Source organism: Erithacus rubecula, assembly GCF_903797595.1.
Source record: "Erithacus rubecula genome assembly, chromosome: 5".
Taxonomy (NCBI): domain Eukaryota; kingdom Metazoa; phylum Chordata; class Aves; order Passeriformes; family Muscicapidae; genus Erithacus; species Erithacus rubecula.
Genome location: NC_136687.1, coordinates 6,841,417 through 6,858,784, shown reverse-complemented (window position 1 = coordinate 6,858,784; position 17,368 = coordinate 6,841,417). Strand labels below are relative to the sequence as shown.

The 17,368-nt window shown below is 41.8% G+C and overlaps 1 protein-coding gene across 1 annotated transcript; it reads right to left on the bottom strand.

Moving 5' to 3' along the window:
• Positions 1-287: 287 nt before the first annotated feature.
• On the bottom strand, positions 288-8,545 carry LOC306802420 (NELL2-interacting cell ontogeny regulator 1-like; the record flags this gene model as incomplete). Its single annotated transcript, XM_079306644.1, is given in 5 exon segments — positions 288-819; positions 4,497-4,585; positions 6,273-6,415; positions 8,461-8,530; positions 8,533-8,545. Coding segments are annotated over 5 exon segments (387 nt in total). The 3' UTR covers positions 288-747.
• Positions 8,546-17,368: the final 8,823 nt, after the last annotated feature.

Sequence of the window (17,368 nt, the reverse complement as noted above, 5' to 3'; positions counted from 1 at the left end):
CAGATTCTCCTTTTCCATGTTCACTCTATCCATTTGACCTGCTAAAATACAGCTACTCAGAAATTCACTAGGTTGAGAATGGGATATCCAGGGAAGGTGAGGAAGAAACCAAACACTTTAATTAAAGAAAATAATACTCTTCTGCAAGATAACAGAAGGCTCAGCACTGAGATACAAACAGTTTTGGTCCAAGAACAGTAGACATGTAACTCCTCATGACACACATCCCATCACAGCTGACAGAACTACAACATGCCTGAAGGTGGACACAGCACAGACAACAAACAGAAAGGACTTCATCATCTTTAATGCACAGGCAAAGCCTACAGAGACCACAATGTCTTGTCTCAATGTTACTGGGTAAGTTGCCACAGACAAATGTTCATATTAGAGACAAAAACCAGCTGCAGGTGTCTCTAGGGGACTGTTCTCCAAAATTATCTTGTGGGTTACACTTTGCAAATTCTGATTTAAAAATCAAAGTGATTACATTTCCCCAACCCCTCTAAAACCAAGTAACAGATTTACTGAATTGAGCCCTTACTGGCAATCCAGCAGATTAGGAAAAGAGGGTAGGTTATTTTTTAAAAAGATACAGAACAGACAAATGCATCAGACACAGGCCCCCAATTTCATCAGGACATTGGGGCATACATGCTTGCCACATGAACTCCATAAAGCTGTATTTTATACAGCTGCATTTTAAAAACTGCTGGACAGGTGACTCTCCTCAGGGGTCTCCAGGATTCAGTTCAGTAGATTGGCAGCTACACAGTCGCACAGATTTCTCTTTTCCACCTGAAGAAGCAGAGTTTCTGTCTATAAGAGGGAAGGAACAACATCATCAAAAACAAGTTTCAGCATTGTAAAAGTAATTAGCTCCCAAACAAAAGCCCATTTTCTTTTTATTCTACTATTTGGAACTAGTGGCATGAGGTGAATTTTGGGGTAAAAATCAGATTTATTGTTTACTGTTCAGCAAAATTATTTTGCTTTTGTGGGATTAATTGGTATACCAACATAGCACTACTTTCTGTGCATGGAAGAAGTTATTTTCTTTCTTACAATTTTATTTCAACAGCACAAACTGAACCATGAGATTGGAAGTTCATTACAGCCGTAACTCCACTCCCCACCCATCCCAAATCATGTCAGAAATTTTATTTTACTTAAAAACAGACACAGAATTTAAAATTAGACTGTGACAGCCTGGACTCAATCTCAGTGAAGAAATTAACTTCTTTAACTTCTCCTGTTTAACTTTCTCCTGGTAATATGAAAATTCAGTAGTTACTGACAATGTGCTCTGGAGCCTAAAACAACAAGAGGTGCTGTGCTTTATTGTCATGGGACACAGTACCTGTGGGAAGCCCACTTACCAAAATAATCCCTACTGATGTAACCAGTTATACATTAGAAAAAAAAAAAAAAAAAAAAAAGACATTATGAAGACTAGCAGCTCTAAATGCCAATCAAAGCCATCCTTAATCTGCCTGACTTGCAATTTTTGTATGAGATGGAGCTGCCATGTGATTAAGGCTGTGTGTTAAAAGCTGTGTTTTCCATTGACCCACATGAGCTAAAGGCACTTAGAGCAGAGCTGGGCTGAAGCATCCTGCTCTGCACTTGTCTTCTTAGTGCAGGAAAAGCCATCTGCTGCTCAGGCTTTTTTCCCCAGATGATAAATCTCAGGAAAAACCACAGCCCTGTGGTTTTATATTAAATCAGGTATCACTTTTGATTGTTTCAGCTGTCCTGCAAAACTGAAAAGATCTGATCAGACTTTGCTAATCATTGAAAAGAGACTCAATCACCACCTTCTCACCACCTCACTGACATCATTTGCAATGGTTTGAATAAGGGAGGTTGACAGCATGCCAACATCCTTGGAGCTGAGCCCCAAGGCTGCTTACCATCTTATATATCTTTAATAACATTTTCAAGCCTTTCTTTTTGTTTTCAGGGACACATCTAGCTTACTGTGTTTTAAGCAGTCTAAATAACCACTGACAGTTTATAAAGCAATAAAGAACAGTGGTTGTGGTGGGAGCAGCTCCCTCCCAGCAGCACAAGACCCTCTCCCCAGCTTATGATCACATACAGCACTTTGGCTGAGTGGTGAACCACAGACATCAACAAACATTGCCCAGAGCTGGTTCTCACTGCCAAAACAACTAACCCAGCCTGCAGCCTGCTCTGAGGGGCCAGCAGCAACAAAAAACAGTACAGAGAGGGGTGAACAGGTCTGGTACGTGTAGGAGTCACCCTGTCAGAAGTGTCTGTGCCCCTTCTCATGCAGCCAGCCTGACAATTAGTGAGGGATCATCACAGCAGAGCAGGCTACAAACACAGCTGGTACTGGGAAAGGAAGGAGATCCAGCCTATTCCTTCATAAAAGGGTCTGGGACCTCTGCTAGAGTCAGCTTGCTTTGAGACACCATGTAGATCAACCCAGGGCCAAATGAAGTGTGAAAGCTCTTGAGCAATGTTCTTGTGCAATAAAATGATATACAGGCTTCCCCTGTGTAGAACTGCAGGGTAAGATGTGCAGGAGGAATTAAATGAGAATTTCCTCTCTAAGCTTTTGGGAATCCCTCCCCCTCCAACACAGTTAGGAGCTGCTTAGTCATCTTCTAACAATCTTGCCTGCAAACAAAGGAGAGTTTTTCAAGGAAATTAATGTCTCCAGTGGGAATGTTAACAAGAGGAATTGTATTTTCAGGGACAGGAATATTTGCCCCACAAAGCAGCAAAACAGACTAAAATAGTCAAATGTGAAATATATCTGTGGCTGAAAGCAGTGATCCTAAAATCCTCAGTTTGCATTAAATTGTGCCTCAGCTGAATAATAAAAGTGAGAATTAAAATACCCTAGAAGGCAGTTCCAAGAAGTCCTCAACTATTAAATAGTTCCATGTCTTTTGAGGATGTAGGCAAAATTCCTAGCTTAATGACTGGCATAGGCCTGTTCTAGTCATGGGGAACTGAAGAATTTCAATATGAATTCAATTATTTAGATTTTTAAAGTGATAAGGAAGTGATACGTTTGTATTCATAGGAATACATCACATTTTCAGGCTTGCTATCAAATCCACAAGTGTGAAATAATAGGACATTAATCTCAACTGACCCTTTTTCTGTCCTCATTTTATCTCGTTGGCTGTCTTTTATTTTTTAAAAAGTATTAAAACACTATTTCTAGCTTTGGGATTCTTATTGCTACTCTTGCTTGGGATATCTGTGTTTTATAAAGTTTTTTTCATAGTCTGCAAGCTGAATGTTTCATAAAGGTCATTGCCATAGCCAGATATCCAGAGAAACCTTTAAGAGATTTTGCATCAAGATGTAGAAATTCTGATGAAAAGTTCAAAGGTTTATAGTAGGAAGAGGTGTGCTAGAACAACTTTGCACACAATCTGAACATCTTGTTTGGGCTGTATAAAGTGCTCAGCAGATTCATTTGCAAGATTTCTTCAAGAAGCCCAAAATATATTTGACCTGTTATTATTGAACAGATTTTGTTTAGCTGTAAATGTGCTACATACCAATCTGGTTCTGCTGGAATGTTTGTTTATTTTTCTGTAGCATGTCACAATTCATGCACTTGTATTTTCACCTAAACATCAAAGACCCTGCTTGAAGTAACCTCAAACCATTCCTCAAAGACAACAGTTCACAGGCTCTGACCTGTGAACAACCTTGACCATAGCTTAGGAAAGCAGAGAAGTTTCAGTGCCTTCTGTTGAACAATCTGTGCAGGAGTGTTTCTACAGCACTTCAGCTGAAGGGTGCACAGGAGGTGGGGACACAGCCCCCAGGAGGGGACAGCACCATCTGCAGCTGCTGGGACACAGGTAGCACAGATTGCAGCCTGCAGCAGCAAGAGACAGATTCAGCATCCCCACTGAAGGAAGGTACCAGCCCTGGCAGATTCTGCACACTGACTGCAAGCCAAACAATTTCATTCCCTATGCTGTTCTACTTTGTGGCATTTTTCATCATTATGAAATCAGAGAAATGTAAAAACTCTCTGTGGATGATGTTTCCTTCCTTAGCTTCTCCCCAGAGATAAAGGCATGGGAGTATTTTATTTTAGCAGGCTTTTTGTTTGAGCTTGCTCTTTCTTTTTGGCTAATAAATATAAATGATACTCTGTCCTTACTCCCCCTGACATAATAACAAAGGTGTGTGCTCAGAATTTGCAGTAAGAAAAACAACACTAATGGCTATAATTTGGCAAGAGAAGGATACTCAGTTCACACTTTCCTATACTTCCTATTGTCCCTGATACCCCAAAGCAGAAGAATTCCACAGATTACTGCACAGAGAGGTGAAATGTAATTCACCAGCCTCACCTTAGAGCACAGGACAGTCCAGTTCACTGAGTGTGCAAAATCCATCCACCTTATCTACTTCTATCCACAAAATTTTATATTTTATAATTGGGAAAAAAAAAAGAAAAGAAAAGAAAAAGAAGACATTTAATGTTTCCTTACCCTTGTGTCTAGATTATAGGCAGTCTTCTTTAAATCCTGCAGAGCTCTCTGCATGAACTCAAAGGCATGGCAATCAACACAAGGGCGGCCTAGGAGAGCATTTAGTAGAGAATCATGACTACATGGCCTGAAGAATTAACTAGAAGGATTTAACAGCAATTCTGAGTACCAGAAAGAGTTACAGAAAGTGCAGAGAGTGAGTACTGATGTTACTGATGTAGGTGCTTCTGAACAACCCAGGTGATTGTAATTGGTTCACTATGAGAGTTCACCCAGTCTCTCAACTATAAAAGAATTACTTCAAATTTACATTAATATTTTTCTTCCTGCTATATTGCTGTTCCACTTTTCCTTCCACAGCTCATTGTATGGAAACATTAAACCCTTAACTTAAGCCTTTCATTTTGCTCCACTAACCTTGGGCACATTTTCAGAAATAATGTCTGAAAGCATGAACTTGTTCCCTAGAAAAATCTCATCTCCTAATCTAACAAATGCAAGCTCTAAATAGAAAACTAATGGAACAAAACTGACTATAATATCATAAATACAGACCAGCTTTTAACTTTGAATATTGTACAGCTTTGCCCAAACAAATGCCCTGTTATTAGTGGGCATTGCTGATAAGCAGAACTGCAATCTGCATTTACTGGAGTGTTCAAGAGAGCACTCCCAAATTGAGACACTCACACTGAAGGCCACAAGGCTTGCTTTGCCTTGATCACCCTGTACCCAGATCTGTGTCCTGGCAGACAGCAGCACTGAGACACAGCAAATGCAGACAGGACAAAACATCTTCAACTCATCAGGCCCCACATCTGCTCTTGTTTGCCTCTCAGTGCCTGTGCAGGGCTGACAACTTCACCACAAATGCTGCACAAGTGAGAAATTCTGAGCCCAGGTTTAGTTTGTTCTTTGGGGCCTGCTGTGATCCAAAGGATGAAATCTATGTTGGAGAATCCTGCTGTGTCTCTTTTGTCTGTAAGCCCATTTTGCAAACACTTGATGTTGGACTGTACATGCTCTGACACACTGGAGAATGAACTTCCAGCTCACTGTCTGACTGCTAACCAGGAATTCTGCCTGCTGGAGAAAGGGAGCCTGTCAAATCCTTTAGCTGGCTAAGAAAAAAAGAAAAAGAGAGAAAACCCCCACATTAAAGACCTGCTCCATCATTGTACCATCACCCAACTTCAATGTTGTCGTATTTACACTGGACAAAAGGAGAGGACAGCAGTTTTTCACATTAACTTGATGTAAGGACATGTCAAAATAAAGTCAACACAGATCAGCAAAGGAGAATTAGGTGGTTGAAGGCCCCAAGACCAGGTGTTAACAAAATGCTCCCTTGGCATCTTTATTGTGATTTTTTAAAATAAAAATTCATGACTTTAAAGCAGCAAACATTCTCAAGAAGAGAACATAGCAAACAGTCAGTCTCAGTTGAAAAAGAACAAGTCTCAGTAAGGTCTCTGAAAAGCAAAGATGTTGATTGCTGGCATAGAAGGGGCTAACACAATGGACAAAAAAAGAGGTGCAGAACAGTGGCAGATTTCAGCTACAAGCAAGACAGCAACAGGCAGGAGACAGGGATAAGAGAGTGAAGAGCTTTGCATGCAGGAGCAAACAGCACTGCTGGGTTATCAGGTTGGGGTTTTTAAACAACATAGGCAAGACATATCCAAAACAGTTTGAATTATTTGGACAAACTTCAGAGTCCTGCAACATGAGGGCTGCAGCAGGGGCTGTGGGAGAGGACTGCAGGGTGGTACCTACTTTCAGCTGGTATGGCTGTTCCTGCTTCTTGGTCAGCTCCAGCAGGCTCCGTGACAAGCAGTGCAACCACAAAAACTAAAGGAACTGTGAGGACAGCTCTTCTCAGGAGGCAGGGTGCCAGCATCTTGGGAATGGGTGCTTCTCTGCTTGACAAGAGATATAAACAAGTTAGTGACAGACACTATAGATACACAAGGGTTTTGTTACAAAGAAGATGATGCTCCTGATGGTGAAAGCATTGTCAGTCTTCCTCTGAAAGAAAACAAAATTCCAGAAGATCTAGGGAAGAGTGTACATAAAACTCAACTGGGAGAGAACATCCCTACACAAGACAAGAAGTTCCTAGTGTCCTTCATTTGAAAGCCAGGATGCCAGCAGCATTGCCTGGTCTGTGACTTTTTCCTACACAGTCACAGACATGAATCTGGAGAGCTGATTCACTGTTAAACTTTGAGATTACAGAGCTGGCTGAAACAGAACCTGGAAACAAGGTCTTTGCCTCTGGCTTGTTTTACTGCATCATCTTTTTACAAGTGTAATAACTAAAGGTAACCACTAGTATTGCACAGCACGCTAATTATAGTAACTCCTTTATGAAATTATTTGAAGGAAAATACTTTTGTTAAAACTTCACAAATTCATAGGTAGAATTTCTAATGGTAAATGCATCAAAACTTTTTGATCTTCTGTTTCCCCTCCTAATCTGGGCTTCAGGCCATAATTTTCAGCCATCCATTTGCTTCTCAACACCACAGCCTGGCCATGCCATGCCCTGAGGTTGGTACAGCCTGGAGCAGGAGCAGTTTCCCTTCACACAGAGGCAAGTTTTTCTATAAGTTTCAAATCAAGTATTTTCTTGACCCAACAAGTAAACTGTTCAGAGTGAAAAGGACTGGCTCAAGTTGCAGCTGCTTGGTAGAGATCTCAATCCAAGCCTCAAGGATCCTGGCACACTACTAGGGAGGTCCTTAGCTCAGCCAAGATTACCTTTCATTCCTGTACATCAAAATAGAATAAAGAAAGACTTAAATAAGGCTAAGTTACAACAACACAATAAAATCCACATTAAAAATCTGTTCAACTAATTGTGGGAAAGCAGAAGAACATTCTGCCTCTTTCTGATTTTCAAGTTGGTGCTTACTGAGCAAAAGATGTTGCATAAGAGCATTAGATCTGCATGTACTGAATGTAAGAGTACAGCACTCCCCAGAACAGATTGTATTTCACATTTAGAAAGGCAGTAGAGGGAGGCAGGAGAGGGAAGGGTTTTCCCCATTTTGCCACAAACACAGAACAGAACAAAACTGTTTCTCAATATGTGCAATCCACCTTTTCAGACACAGCTAAAGTGAAGCTGCAAATTCTGCATGGACACTTGCAGCACGTGCAAACCAGCAATTCACCCAGGCAGGGAGCAGCATCCCACACATCCCCTTCCTCTGCACCTCACTAAACACAAGAGTAGGAAATGGCTCAGAAGCAAGAGACAAACATGTACAAGTAGAGAAACAAATATACTTGAGCCCATGGCAACAAAAAGATAGGGTAATGTAATTTCTATACCCTCATATTTCATTTCCTGTCCCACCCACTATTTAAACCTGATGTGATCCTTTTTCTTATCTCTAAAATCCCTAAAATAAAGGGACTAAAATCACTACAAGTGGCTTGGGTTTTCTGTTTTAATTAATGGTGATCTGCAATAAAAACAAGTACAATCAAAAATGCCAGTCTTTGCAATAGAATGCTGCAGAGTGTCTCCAAGTAATAGCAAATTAGGACAACACCAGCTTCTTTTGGAAGTACCTGATGAAGAAGCCTCCTGGTCAGTAGGAGCAGAGGCTATTCTCATAGCTGGCTATGAATACTACAAAGGTGCAACAAAACAAAACAGACACACTGTTAAACTTTTTGGGGGTACCTTACCCATCACCCACCCCAGAGTCAGCTCAGCTTTGTATGTGAGCCCCACTGCAAAGCAACTGCTTCTCTAGTGCACCAATTAATCTTAAATCACACCTAACTCCTGCCTCTTGGTTATTGCATGGGAATTTGCAAGGAATAATCACCGACAGGCTTCAAGGGTGGTCTCTCTCTGCAGTGCAAGTGGGAACAGAGACAGATCTGTGCATGGACTTCTATCAAAGAGAAAAGTCACCCCCTTTAACAAAGGAAAAAATATCAGTACCTGCTCTTTCTCTTGTCTTTGTGATGGTTTCTTTGAAATGGCCGCTGCAAACTGCTAAGAGAACAAGTGCAGCATTTCTGAGCATGTGCACTGTCTCTTTTTAACCTTCTCTGAAAGAGGTTATTACTATGGGGAGATTTCTGCCATGGCAACAATGCAGAGCACTGCAGCACGCAGCGCAGATTTAAAGAGGCACAGGCTGTGTCTCCCAGGGCTGGGGAAGGATGTTTCTGCTCTGACATGCAAGATCCAGCACTGACTCACCTGCTCTGGGTAAGCTTTTTAAAGCCAGGCCATCTGATTAATCTCTCTTTAAGTCTGCTGAATGGTTTTCCTGAAGTCTGAGCAGCTGGATGCGGTGCCTGGTTCAAACAACTTGCTTGCCTAGAGCCTGAAAATAGCCATGACAAACTACAGCTGTTTTATGGGAAATGAGGATGGACCAGGGATTGCTCTCAGGAGTTGTTCAGTGCACTGCCTGCCATTTGAATGGCTCTGAGTTATAGGGGTCATAAGCATTCATGCCTGCTTTCTCAGTGCCTCTGTGATTCCAGCCCCAGGGCTGCCAGGAGCAGCTGCAGCCACTAAAACTTTGAGTGGGAGCTCGAGCCCAAACTCAGAACCCCTCTTTTCCAGCCTCCACTTGCATCCCCTTCCCACTGTCCATGGAGCTGCCCTCCAGGACAAACTGACTGCATTTGTTCTACATGCAATAATACAATGGAATACAGATGATAACAATGATTTTATCAAATCAAAGCTAAATTCAGGGATTACATCACCCCCCAAAACCACATCTCCCATCACAAATCAGACACTAGCAGTGCTAGTTTCAGAGAGAATGAGCCCAGCTGAGGGCAGGCACCACACTGAGGAGTGTGCACAGACCTTCAAAAGGGCTGTTCACTGTGTTTGCTTTGGCTGGTTCAGAGGAGCCTCAATCTTCAATGATTTCATGGTGAAAATTGGGGGCATTCTGTGCCCAGGAAGGTCAGGCACACAACCTTTTTTTTCATGGGCAGAAACTCCTTCTCAGAATTATGACTGAATTGCTGGCTAACATTTTTCTTTTCAACTTGCCCTATAACCTATCTCTCCTGTACCACCCTAGAGGAATGGTTTGCTCCCATTAAGAGGTAAGAAGGTAAAATTTCAGCTTGTTCAGTGTGCTGCTGTATGAAGTTACAGCATCCATGAGCAGAGTCAAAAGGGGATTAGTTATAGTACTGCCATCCTTATACATCACAAAAACAGATAGCAGGGGAAAATCATTTTTAGAGACTATTCTTTTGGGAAAACAAGATTTAGCATTAGAGATAACCATTTGGTCTGATTTAGCATCTGCCTATAAATAAATTACAAAAGCAAAACTTCATTCATTATCACTTTCTACCCTCTAATCTCACACCTTGGCCTGTCTTCCTGATAAATAACATAGATATTCATATAGACACACACACACACCACCTGCCCCCCTCTATATATGCCTTTTTTTAGCCTGATCATTCCCTGCAAATCTGTTCTCACAAATCCCAAATCCTGTCCTTTCTCTAATACAACAGTAACACCAAGCAGTCAGAACTGGTACCTTGGGTTTTATCACTGATTAATTCTTCTACACCCATGCAATGGGCTTCCAATTCCCCTAAATAAACTTCTAAAAATCTATTTCTGCCATTCAGATGCCAAACTGCTTACTCTAAGCATTTCATACCAAGTATTGCAATATCTCTTCTTTAGCCTTGTCTTAGATCTATTTATCCTTCAAAAAACAACTTTGATTTCAGTATTTTAAACACATTTCCTCTTTATTCACTTCACTGTGCACTCTGTTAAGCACCAGTTTTTCTCTTCACTGAAGCTAAAATTTTCTCAAGTGGAACATATCAGTTCACCAAGGAGAAGGTCTTCTGTATAGGAGGCAGACATTCCATTTCAGAATACTTTTCACAGAATCATAGAATGTTTGAGTTTAAAGGGACCAACAATAATCATCCAAGTCAATCTCCTGGCCCTACACAGGACCATCCCCAAGAGTCTCACCATGGTCCAGACTGTCCAAAAACTCATTGAACTCTGCCAGACTGGTGGACATTTTTACAGGAAACCTGTTCCAGTGCCCAACCACCCTCTGGAGAAAGAACCTTTTCCTGATATCCAAGCTGATCGTGCCCTGGCACAGCTCCAGGCCATTCCCTCAGCCTGTCACTGTCCCACAGAGCAGAGATCAGTGTCTGTCCCTCCTCTTCCCCTCTCAGGGGTTTGGAACTGCACTGAGCTCTCCCCTCAGTCTCCTCCAGGCTGAACAGCCCAGTGCCCTCAGCCTCTCCTCACACAGCTTCTCCTCAAGCCCTTCCCCATTTCTGTTGCCTCCTTTGGACACTCTCTGACTGTTTAATGTCATTTTTGTGCTGTGGTGCCCAAAGCTGCCCCAGCACTGAGGTGAGGCTGCCCCAGGGCAGAGCAGAACAATCCCCTCCCTGTCCCCTGGCCATGCTGGGCCTGATGACCCCAGGACATGGTTGGCTCTCCTGGCTGCCAGGATACACTGAAAAATTTTGAATTTTTAAAAGTTTTGAATTTTTTATTTGGGAAATGTTCTGAAAAATATTATTTTGATGATTTTAAAATTTTGATAATTTCTGGCTTTCTGATTCAGAATTATTTGTTTCTAAAACTAGGCTTAACACAATAAAAATACATAGCATAGTGCGTTCATGGAATTGCAGAGTGGGAACAGCTCTCATGTTAAAGATATTGAGCCACAACCAACAAAACATTATAACCCAAACAAAACCTTTCCTTCTCTTACATCCCTCCTGCACAGAGCACAGGTCACAGAGCTGCTAGCTCAAGGGCACTGAGAATTGGAAGTACAGACCAAGACTGGATCTATGCAGCACCTGCACAACACCCTCAGTGTGATTTCACTGGTGTGTCCAAAGTTGCAGTGGTGCTGATGAGGCACCATGGGCTGAGTGAGAAAAGTGACATTTGCATGAAAGCTGGAGCAGTTGACTCCCCAGCTGCCCCTGGGGATCATTCATGAGGAAAGCAGTGAGAATTTATAGCTTCTTTTCTATGATGAAGCCAAACACAATGGTTTGGTTTTGTTTTTTTTTTTTTCAAGATCCTCACCAGCTAAGAAACATCAAAGCACCATTACTCAGATTTCATTTTTTCATCTTGATAGCACATGTCTTGATACTATAAATATTTCTGTGGGATTGGAAGAAAAGCTTGAGCCTTTACCTCTAAGCCTCTCCACTGCTTGGTCTCTCCTTGGCTCTTAAATCTAATATCCTGTCACTACAGAAAACTTTCTTCCCTCACTAAAGATAACAGATTCTGTCATTTCTCCTGGAGATACTTTTATGTTTTCTCATAGCCTGCCCTCTAAATCATGGTAAAAATCTCCCCACAAGGTACCATCTTGTCTTCTATCAACTGCACTTTTGTGCTTTACCTCTGCCTTGAATCCCACAAAGCAGAGCCTGGGATGAATCTGGCTGGGGCTGTGGATGCCATGAAAACGTGTTTGTCACACCAGTATGTCCCTGCCTCACCTCTGGCTGTGACCCCTGTCCCCTCTGTAATCCTGGCTGTGATATCCCCAGAGCAGGGCTGTGTTTGCTCTTGGTGCAGCACCACCAGGCTGGAGTGTTGATAGAGGGCTCCAGGCACATGTGATCTGTAATAAAGTCAAACTTCCTAAAGCTGGTTTCATTCCCTCACACTCTGATATATGAGCTATTCATTGAGCATGCCCCTTATTCTTTTCCTGCCAATGTAAAGCTCCTGGGATGTGTCAGGGTGACCGGATTAAGAAGCAAAGCCTGCCTTTGTTCCCTGAACAGGTCTTGCCTATCTTGGTAGCAGCAAATAATTGCAATTGTTCCTCCTTCCATTTTCCCCACCAGTAATTTTAGGAACAATTTCCTTGTCACTAACTCTGAATCCCACAGTCCCTATGTTCACAGTATGGATCACCTGAAATCATTCTAGGACCCAAAAATCCTGAGTTTCAGCACAATGCTAAGGCTGGGCTCACATCCAAGTCTGACTTTTCCACACAGATCTGAGGGGGACCTGCACTGTCAGAACTACTTACTGCTTTTTGGATGAGATGCTAAATTGGGGTCATATCTTCCTGCATCTCTCTGGGAGCTGAAAAGCATCTAAAAACCCCATGGTGATATTCAGGAAGGGTTATCATTAACTGAGACATCCTTGGCTTGCACTCTGCCTCTGCACCCTCCTGCGCACACATCTCTGGGGAATAAAGCTGTGCTGGAGCTATTTCAGGGTACATAAGAGCTGCAACTTTAACTTGTTTGCAGATTCCACAGGGATCTCTTGAGTACTCTGCAGCAATTAAATATGCAGGCACCAGAATGGGCTTTGAACTAGAGGGGAACAAACCTCTTACTTCCCAAGCTTCCCAGTCTGGAACAGGCTTCAGAGTCCAGGGAATTGTTTAACACTGGAGAGATCTCAGCTGAAGAACAGTGCACTGATAGCCAGTTTCCTTGCAAAGGCTGCCCAGAGAAAAAGCAATTGAAGAAACTAAAGAAAGTGAGATTGCTAAAATTGGAAGTTTATGAAGAACTTTTTTTCCTTCAAAAGGATGTTTATTATCCAAAGTCTGCATCAGAGCTCTCAAACTGCAGAAGACCCACATACAGGGGGCTCCAGATCCATTCTCTGGTTTATAAATCAGCCCCTTTGCAGTCAAGAGATGAATCCAGGATGATTTTTATGACACCAATACTTGGATCTCATTGAGAATCAATAATTCTGACATTATAATCTCTATTATTTAATAGCTTAAAGATGGATGTATGTTCACACATTTGTGTTTGAAAACTGCATCTCTAACTTCATTTCATGTTTACAAGGTATTTGCAAGGTGATGGATGTAGTTTCTCCTTTATGTATTTTTTTCTCCTTTCTACAATGACAGAGCTACAAATTGCAAGCAGGATAATGCAGTACTATCCTGATGTTGCACTAGCTGTCACTGTACAGTTTTCAGCTAAAAGCTTATTCATGACTGCCTTTAAAATACCTTGTAAATTAATTCCTCATTTGTGATCTTGAGATGTTTTTAGACTGAGGCCAAAGGCAAATAAACAATTAGAATTTCATTAGTATCACTATAGTGGCCATAATCTTGGCTGAAATCCAGGAAAATAGACCAGAACCACCCCTGTTAAAAGCATGGCTACTTGCAGTGCAAGCAACTGAATCAAGAATCAGTGATCAGAGCTGGGACAGATTCTCATCCTTAGAAAGTCCAGAACTTGATCTAGGCAGGGATCAAGTTCTAACACACACTCAAAACCAAATTACAACCCCCAAATCCTCAAACTCATCTGGCTGTCATTCTAGGGAGATACACAGTGACCACCAGGGCAGGATGGGTTATTTGTTCCTTGGGGAGCTTATTTTCTAACTTTTGGCAACAAAAAAAAAAAAAAAAAAAAAAAAAAAAAAAAAAAAAAAAAAAGTGTAAATCTACAACCCTCAAAACAACATATTATGTGTAGTGCATGCCCCACAATAGCTGAATGCCTTTCTGTGCTCTGACACTCAGCCTCAGTTTCTCAGTGTCCTTTCATTCCTGTCACCCAGGGGAACATCTCAGCTTTCTTCCACACTCATGCTCTCAGTTTTGTTATTAGTTGGTTTCACTGCACATGGTTATAATCCACATGAGTGTATGCAGAAAGAGTGGCACTTAAATATCTCAGCAGTATCAAACTCATCTTACAGAACACAATCCTGAAGCCCTGAGATTATGCAGAATGTACTTTAAGAAAACTGAGAACAAATCAATCTTGCTCAGGACATTTGTTTGCACGAGTAGCTTCAGAAGAAATATGGTGAATGCAGAGTCTGACCAGAATTAGAAAATGCTGCAAAATCTTCCTCTCAATAAAGGCCTTTCAATAACTGGCAACCTCTTGGGAGATTGGGATGCTGAAATTTTCCACTGAAATGCTTATTTTTCTCTTGCATTTCTCATCTTCACATCTGCCCACTTGAAGAGCAACACAAGTCCCTACCATAGGGGAAAAAAAGTGTATCCTAAGGAGATGAGGATGTAAAAGGAAAATAAACAAATATGCCATGGTGAGAGGTGTATTTAAAAAACTCCAAAACAGATGGCATTTAAGTACATAAAGGGGGCTTACAACAAAGAGGGGGACAATCTTTTTATTATCACAATAGAACAAGGGGTAATGGTTTAAAACTAAAAAAGAGTAGATTTCACTTAGATAAAATGAAGAAAATTTTCCATGTGGATGGTGACACACTGGAAAAAGTTAAGTTATCCAGGGAGGTGGCAGATGCCTCATCCCTGGAAACAGTCAAGGTCAGGCTGGACAGAGCTCTGAGCAGACTGATCTAGTGGAAAATGCTCATTGCAGGGGGGATGAGCTAGATGGCCTTTAAAGGTAAATCAACCCTTTGATTCTATGATTCCATGAACTACAAAGTCTTGCTCACCTTGCCATGTCCCATTACCATGACTTCTGTGGATTACTGGTTTTAGAAATTTACATCTTAGCAAATCAAGAAAAAGGTGATTTTCAGTGTTGTGGTGGAACCCAGAGCTGTCAGGACACTGCAAGCAGGTCTGTCTGATAGGTGAATCTGCCTGCCAAAGCAGCCAAACACTCTTCCAAAATTCAGCACTGCTTGTGTGGGAGCTGGACAGGAGCTTATGCAATTTTAATAGTGTGAAACAGTGCTTATGCTTAAAATCAGGAACAGGTTATTTACAGTGCAGCCAAATTGTCAAGGTGAGGAGGAAGAGAACTCACAGAAGATATTTTACCAGGTGCTTAGAGATGTGCACAGGACAGTGGGCAGTAAAGAAAAAAGGAAAGAAGTGTCTCAGCTAAGAACTTTCTTTTCCTACCCAGCCTCTGCTCCTTTCATATACTGCTCTTGTCTCTTAGATAACTTCTGCTGTAATTTCTCATTCTCTCTAGCTTTTAGTTCTTTGTCCCCATGAGACATCTTTTGTCTCTGAGCCCCTGATATTCTCCAATGCTCACTGCAGTGTTTGAAGGTTGACCCTTGTTTGGGCACTCAACTTTCTGAGTGTATTTTATCAACCCTCCAAAGAAACAGTTGCTTGTGCACATCTCCCCTGCCAAAATGCTACTGTTCTGTAGAAAGATGGCTGGAAGGAGCACATTGGCTCCTTATCCCCTTGTAGTTGATACTCTGGCACAATGGACCACAGAGTGAAGTGGAGCGTCACTGAATGACCCTCCCTTGTCCCATCCAGCAGAGCCAGCACCACCAGCTCAGCTGCCTGGCTGCTCCTAGCAGAGCTACAGCCAAACAGACTGAGGTGGATATAGAACAAAGGGAGACATCTGGTCCTAAAAGTCACATAACCACCCTGAGAACTCCTAACACGCCTGGGAATCTCTCAAAATACTGTGGAGCTAGTGAGTGGCACAGGTTCCCTGAGATGAGTCAGTAATTCAGAATGGGTTCTGGGCCAGTGCTGAGTCAGTGTATATCAGAAATTTGGGTACAGCAAGACAAAAACATTCATTCTTTAAAAGAAGAATGTTACAGGCAGGGGAGAGCTGAAAGAAAAAGCTGCCCAATCCATCTCCTAAAAAGTAACAGCTGGCTCTAAGGTGAACAGGAGGCTGCACAAGTGCTGGAAAGGCTCTCTCTAGAGGTTCTCCATCTTTTTCACACTTTTGCATCCCAACTTGCCTTTTCTAGGACTTTCCACTTAATTTTAGAGATATGGGAAAGACAAGGCATTAACCACCTGGCTATTTCTCTTCATTTCTCCTGGGTGAGGAGTCTGTAACAGGGAAGATCATCCTGTCCCCAGCAATGTGCAGTCCACAGTACCTTCCTGCATTATTTTAGGAGCTGTGTTTGAATTTGTGATAATGCACAAGTGAATTCTCATGTCCACATCCCAAAAATGGAAAGAGCAAGGGAGAGCTCTTGATTGCATAAATATTTTTCTATTGCCAAGGAATCTTCTCTGTGCCAGCATCCTGCATTTTTATCCCTGAGAGCAGCATACTCTCCTCAGAAAACAGATATCTTTAACTTCATTTCCCACTACATTCTGGAAATTGCATCAGGAGGAAGAAAAAGGGGATTATGTGAGAGTTAAAGGACCCTATTTTTCAAAGCATAAATTCCTGCAGTATCTGTGCTAACAGTGCACTTATGAAGGTTAATGTTGCTAACCTGGGCAGCCACCTCTGCAGAGGTACTGACCCTGAACCACTGTGGGGCAATGGCTTCACATCTAGGGAATGGGGCTGTCATATGAGGAGGTTTTTTTAATAAGCAATTTGAAATAAATAGTTTATCAAGATTAAAAAAGAAAAAAAATCCCATGGATTTGTATCATCTTTACAATATAGTTGAGATAAAGAAAGGTTTTGTGGTAACATTAGATGAAGCATCCTTTTGACAGAGGTACCAAGGCTTTCTAGAGTGTTTTAAAAAGCATTACTCAGGCAGGCAAACGTGGCAGCAGCATCCTGGGCTGTTAAAGCTGAATTGCAACTTTTATTGTGATCCTCACTTAACCTCTCCAATTGCTAGTTTTTTCATACACTGTCCTGGAACAGAAATTAATTCAGAGAAAGCACTTGAAATAGAATTTAGGTACTGGTGTGAGAACAAAACAAGGCTACCATTCCCTGTTGGTTCCAGTGGGTTTTGTGAGCTTGAAATGCTCCCACTTGGCTCAGCTGCTTTTGTATTTAAACCTGAATGGTTTTGAGTCAAAACCAGAGAACATCTGTTTGGCAATTTTAAAGCTAGAAGTATTTACCATTTTTCCTTTATGTGCACCATTTGATTCACTGCCCTGTTGCACTGATGCTGCTGGAGGGGTTTATGC